General features: G+C 39.1%; 1 protein-coding gene across 1 annotated transcript; it reads left to right on the forward strand.

The window, feature by feature from the left end:
* The first annotated feature begins 2437 nt into the window (after positions 1 to 2437).
* Positions 2438 to 4406, forward strand: LOC105807854 (zinc finger protein 627-like). Its single transcript, XM_012641351.1, has 3 exons — positions 2438 to 2612; positions 2790 to 2850; positions 3254 to 4406. The coding sequence occupies exons 1-3, from the start codon at positions 2438 to 2440 to the stop codon at positions 4404 to 4406; spliced, it is 1389 nt and encodes a 462-aa protein (XP_012496805.1).
* Positions 4407 to 6145: the final 1739 nt, after the last annotated feature.

Genomic DNA, 6145 nt, shown 5'->3' on the forward strand with positions numbered 1-6145 from the left:
CAGATGGGCAATATGCTGATCATAACAAAGTTTGAGGGAGGTGTATTTCACACACGTGTGTGAACACCCAATCTGATCAACTACAAAGGGATGGCACCATCACAGCCTTACACAGAAGAATTTCCCTGCGCTAAAATCCCCCTGGGCTCCATCTAATCATCACTCTTTCCTCCCTCCTCAATGTTTTGAAAAGGTTTGAGGAGTATTGGTGTTAATTTTTCTTTAAATGTTTGGTGGCATATTTCACCAGTTAAAATATATCATCCCTGTGATTTCAGTTGTTGGGAGTTTTTTATTATGTAATCAATCTTATTAGTTGTAGGTCTTTTCAGATTTTCTGCTTCTTCATGACTTTGCCTCGGTACATTGTATGTTTCTAGACATTTGTCCACTTAATCAGTGTTATGCAATTTGTTGGCGTACCCTAGAGACTTCTTGAGTAAGGTGAGAGGCGTGCAGTTCTATCAGTTGTCTTTAGCTGTTAATATGCTAGAGCCCTACTGATGTGGCCATAAGCTGTGTGTGGGGGGGTGCACATTTCATTGACTTGTGATTTGGTGCCATTTTTAGGAAACCTATGTCCCTGAATTGTGAAAGTCACAACTTTCATAAGGGCTTCTCATCCTCACCCCTCCTTCGTTGAAGCAAGGGTTAGAAGGGGATAGAATTGGATATTTCCTTTTCCCAGGAGTTTTAGCTCTGCTAACATTCCAGTTGATTAGGCTTTTAGGCTTTTAGTTTGTTTTCAAGGTAGTATTTGTTAAGAACAACAGAATTCTGTGGGCATCTTTCGAAATGGCTACTCTTCTCCTAGAATCAGGAAGGGATTTTTCTCGATGTTAATTGTGAGAACTGGTAGAGTTTCTGGAGGTAAATCTCACAAATTTGTGTGGACCCCATAAGACTGGGCTCCTGGGTTATTTACTTCTCAACTCTGTCCCTACTTAGCCTTCAGCAATTCATCAATTACAGTTTAGGTTTTCCTCCCTCTACTGCCTCTTACTGAGGTTTCCGCTCATGGGTTCCTGTTCCAGTAAGTTATGACTCTTTTATCAGTTGGGTTGGTGGAGTCCGAGTAAAATCTAGTCTCCAGATACCATCAAAATTAAACTGTGTGGACAGGTATTTCCAAGGATGCACAGTCTGAGAACTGCTAATGTTAACTTTGTTCTATACACTAATTGGTAGGACTTTGTCGTGACAGGTGCTACAAATCCACTGAACAAAGAGACATTAGGGGTGTCTCAGGCAGTACATCTTTCTCCCTGTATTCACTTAGACATGTTTTCCTGTTCTGCTGTTGCTTTACTCAGTAATTTAATTCTATCATAAGAATTGCTGTGTGGGAGGAGGTGAGTATAGACAGAAGGAAAAATAAAATCCTAAGTTCCTCAAGTTACTAAACGGACCCCCTCTTGGCCAAGACACCCCAGAAAAGCCTTAAAACTGAGTTTCTGGCCATCACAGGATGGTAGGTCAGATCTGCCTTCTTATACCCCCTTTTGCAGTTTAGACACAACTACTAACCAGTGTTTATATTAAAACAGAGATTGTAAGACTCACAGAATGGACTCTGTGGCAATAGGATACCAAATTATAAACAAAGGTTAAGTCATGCACCCTTACACTTAAGGAATAAACTATATTCTGACTGCTATAAGATACTTATTTTTCTCTAGCAGCTAAACAAGCATTGGCCTCAAGATAAGTGATATTAAAACAATTGCATCTCATCCACTAGCAGACCTAACTGACCCCCTATTCCGCAAGCCATACCTACGGCTTTGATTAGATAAGAGACTAATTTCTTTTTTTTCCCTTTTCATGTTAGATGGGTAATATGCTGATGTCGTAATATTCGAAGGAGGCACATCTGACATATAAGTATAAAAACCCAATTATCACTCTTACGAACTACAAAAGGATCAAGAGACTGATTTAAGTAACTGTCCTGATAAGACACCACCAACCGTGGATTGGTTCTGGCCAGATTACAGAGGCTGTGCACTTGAGTGCCTTGGTGTCCCTGTTTCACCTTTTGATATATAGGCACCAATTATAATATATTTAAATGTTAAGTTTCCACCCCAGAGTGAACATGGGACACATGTGACATATATGTTTGCTTACCACACATGCATGGGATCCCCTGTCATGAACATTTATGGCCCCCCCTATATCCTTTCGAATATATGTACTTGGCCAACCCATTCAACATAAATTCCTGTCTTACCCCTTGCAAAGTGCCTGTTTCTGGACTCTGCAATGGCCCCCTTGCAGACTGTAACCCTTTATTACAAATAAAACACTCCTTTCCAAATTTATAAATTATATGATTTTTAAGTTGACAACAGAGAGTCTGATGACCATGTCGTGGAAGAAATGTTTGGAGACCACAGCATCATGTGGACGTCTTTGAATAGAGCAGAGGACCCTAATGCTGTCAGTCTCACACATCCTCCTCTACACATGTGGGATGTTTCAGGACTCAGTGGCCTTTGAGGATGTGGCTGTCAACTTCACCTTGGAGGAGTGGGCTTTGCTGGATCCTTCCCAGAAGAATCTCTACAGAGATGTGATGTGGGAAACCTTGAGGAACCTGGCCTCTATAGGTAAGGGTGACAACATTCCTTCACTCAGTGAATTAGAGAACAAGTGTTTCTTACCTATCAGTGCTGTTTGGTAATTTGGAACATGGACATGGAATACTTTGATAAATAGATCAGACATGGCTGCAGTGTACCATGAACATAGAATCTAATAATTTTTTTCCTGGGTTTGTATTTTAGGAAAAAAATGGAAAGACCAGAACATTGAAGATCAATACAAAAATCCCAGGAGAAATCGAAGGTAATTTGCATTCAGGAGAGAAGGCAATTTCCTTGAGAGAGAATCTTAGAATGTCAGAAAATGTTAAAAACAAGCAAACAAAATAAATAAGCCCAGCATCAATTTATTTCTTCTTAGAAAATTTTCTCTAAAAACATATACCTAAATGTGACATAGATGTTTAGTGATCGTAAAATAGTTTACTTGAAATAGTATTAAGAAACCCTATCAATATTATTTTTTGATAATACGTATGGCCAAGCTGTCTTGCCAGCTTGTGGTCCATTCACATTCAAACAATTCATGCAGGGCAGAAAGCCTAGACTTTCTTTGATAATGTTAAAAACACAAGTCCAGCACTTATCAATATAAAATCATTTATAAACAAGCAGTTTGTTTGTAAATGTGTTCTCATTTTCCACAGAAGTCTTCTGGAAGAGAGACTCTGTGACAGTAAAGAAGGTAGTCAGTGTGGAACAACTTTCAGCCAGGTTCCAGATCACATGCTGAACAAGAAAACTCCTCCTGGAGTAAAACCATGTGAAAGCAGTGTGCATAGAAAAGTCTCCTTTGGGCATTCATCCCTTAATAGGCACATAAGAGCTGACAGTGGACACAAACCATATGAGTATGAGGAATTTGGAAAGAAGCCATACATACACAAGCAATGTGAGAAAGCCTCCAGTTATCATGACTCCTTTAAAACACATGAAAAGCCTCAGACTGGAGAGAAACCCTATGATTGTAAGGAATGTGGAAAATCCTTTATTTCTCTTGCAAATGTTCGAAGACACATGGTAATGCACACCGGAGAGGGTCGTTATAATTGTAAGTTTTGTGGGAAAGCCTTGGATTGTCTCAGTTTATATCTTATACATGAGAGAACCCACACTGGAGAGAAACCATATGAATGTAAACAATGTGGTAAAGCTTTTAGTAATAATGCTACCCTTCAAATACATGAAAGAACTCACACTGGAGAGAAGCCATATGAATGTAAGGAATGTGGAAAAGCATTCAATAGTCCCAGTTCCTTTCTTAGACATAAAAGGACTCACACTGGAGAGAAACCCTATAAATGTAAGGAATGTGGTAAAGCCTTCATTTGTTCGGGTTCCTTTCATAGACATGAAAGAACTCACACCGGAGAAAAACCATATGAATGTAAGCAATGTGGGAAGGCATTCTCTCATCTTCTAAGCTTTCAAAGACACAGGATAATGCACACTGGAGATGGACCTCATAAATGTAAGATATGTGGAAAAGCCTTTTATACTTCTAGTTCATTTCGAAGACATGAAAGAAGTCACACTGGAGAGAAGCCCTATCAATGTAAACAATGTGGGAAAAGCTTCCGTTGTTCCAGTTCTTTTCGATATCATGAAAGGACACACACTGGAGAGAAGCCTTATGAATGTAAGCAATGTGGTAAAGCCTTCACTTGTTCCAAGTACTTTCGAAGACATCAAAGGACTCACACTGTAGACAAACCCTATGAATGTAAGGTGTGTGGCAAAATCTTCATTCATTCCAGTACCTGTCGAAGACATGAAAGAACTCATACTATTAATGTATGAGAGAAATGCTATTTTGGTAAGGAATTTGGAAAGCATTCAGTTGTCCCCAATTCCTCTCAAACACAGGAAAAGAGAGTAGAGAAAGACCCAGTGAGATAATTGACTTTGAATTAAGAAGAGAGCATTGTAATAGGACAATAAAATCTACAGTTGGAGTTGGAACTCTGGATTATATGTTGGGAACTAGATTTCCCAGAATCTATTCCATTTATGATTCCCTGGTATAATTCACCTGTAGCCTGTTTTACATGAGATTTTGAAGGCAAACATGAAGAAGGCATTAGTTCCATTTTGGAGGCACCACACAGGGAGACAGACGGATCCATACGGGTTGTGCAGATACCTGATTCCAGCCCATTTTCCTGATTCTTTGACTTGCCAATCAAGAGTATCCTCAAAATCACTTGACTTTAATTTTTTCTTTGGTGTTTCCAAAGATGTCCTGAGAAGTTTCACATTAAAGATCTATCCACAGTTTGGTTTTTTCCAGGCATTGTAATGTGTTTAACCAGGCAATTAATTCAGACTGTTATGGGTGGTAGTGTTCTCAGATGCTCTGACTCCCCTTATGTATAGATGGAATTGGCATAAAGTCTAATTTGTATTTCGTGTACCTTTGTGCCCACTAGAAGTGACTCTGTTCTTGAATTGGGATGATAGCTATAATGCCACCATCAAAACCACATAGGTGGGAGCTTGTTCCTCTGTTGTACTGTGAAGTGACTGCTCTCACCCAGTAATTTCATGTGATAATAAGTACCTTCTTATCAGGATATTTCATGTGTTACCAATTATTCACAGCTAGATATAATATCTGAGTTCATTTTCAGTTATGTTTGATTATATGTGATTAAAAACAGTATATATTTTGTTTACAAAGAGGGTTTCTGTGCATGTTTCCTTGAAATCGTTTATTAACTTTTTTTTTTTTTTTGAGACAGTCTTTTTCTGTCATCCTGGTTAAAGTGTAGTGGTGTCGTCATAGCTCATTGCAACTTCAAACTCCTGGGCTCAAGTGATCCTCCTGCCTCAGCCTCCCTAATAGCTGGGATTACAGGCACAAGCCACCACACCTGGCTAATTTTTCTATTTTTTGGTACAAACAGGGTCTTGCTCTTACTGCGTAGGCTGGTTTGGAAAGCAATCCTCTTGCCTCAGCCTCCCAGAGTGCTAGGATCACAGGCATGAGCCACTGCTCCTGGCCTTATTAACTGTTTTTAACAACTGGTATACTAACACATGTTATTGTCTTTTTAATTTACTGAGAATACATATTAAAATGTCCTATTGTCATCATGGATCAGATCAAGTTTATAATGCTGCCAAATTGTTCATTCAACATCATGAGTCAATATTACCATGTACATACATAATTTCAGGCATCTTCCTCCTGGAAATTTTACTTTTCATGCTTATATACTTACAATCTTTATCTTCATCCTAATTTTTCCTTTACTCATAATTCGAAAAGTTAAATCATGCTGTTATGAGTATCCTCTTGCCAAGGACGACCAGTACTATACCTGTTATTAACGAGGGCGTAATAAATTGCAGGTAAACATGTGACTGCAAGCTATAAATGACTGTGGAATTCATCAGTAAGAGGGTTCTTAATAGAATTTCTTATGGCATTATCATAGTTCACTACAGCCTCCAACTCCTGGCTCAGGCAATCCTCCTGCGTCAACCATCCAAGTAGCTGGGACCACAGGCATTTTTCCACCATGCCTGGCCAACCA

The sequence above is a fragment of the Propithecus coquereli genome, unplaced genomic scaffold (assembly GCF_000956105.1).
Source record: "Propithecus coquereli isolate 6110/MARCELLA unplaced genomic scaffold, Pcoq_1.0 Scaffold164, whole genome shotgun sequence".
NCBI classification, from domain to species: Eukaryota; Metazoa; Chordata; class Mammalia; order Primates; family Indriidae; genus Propithecus; species Propithecus coquereli.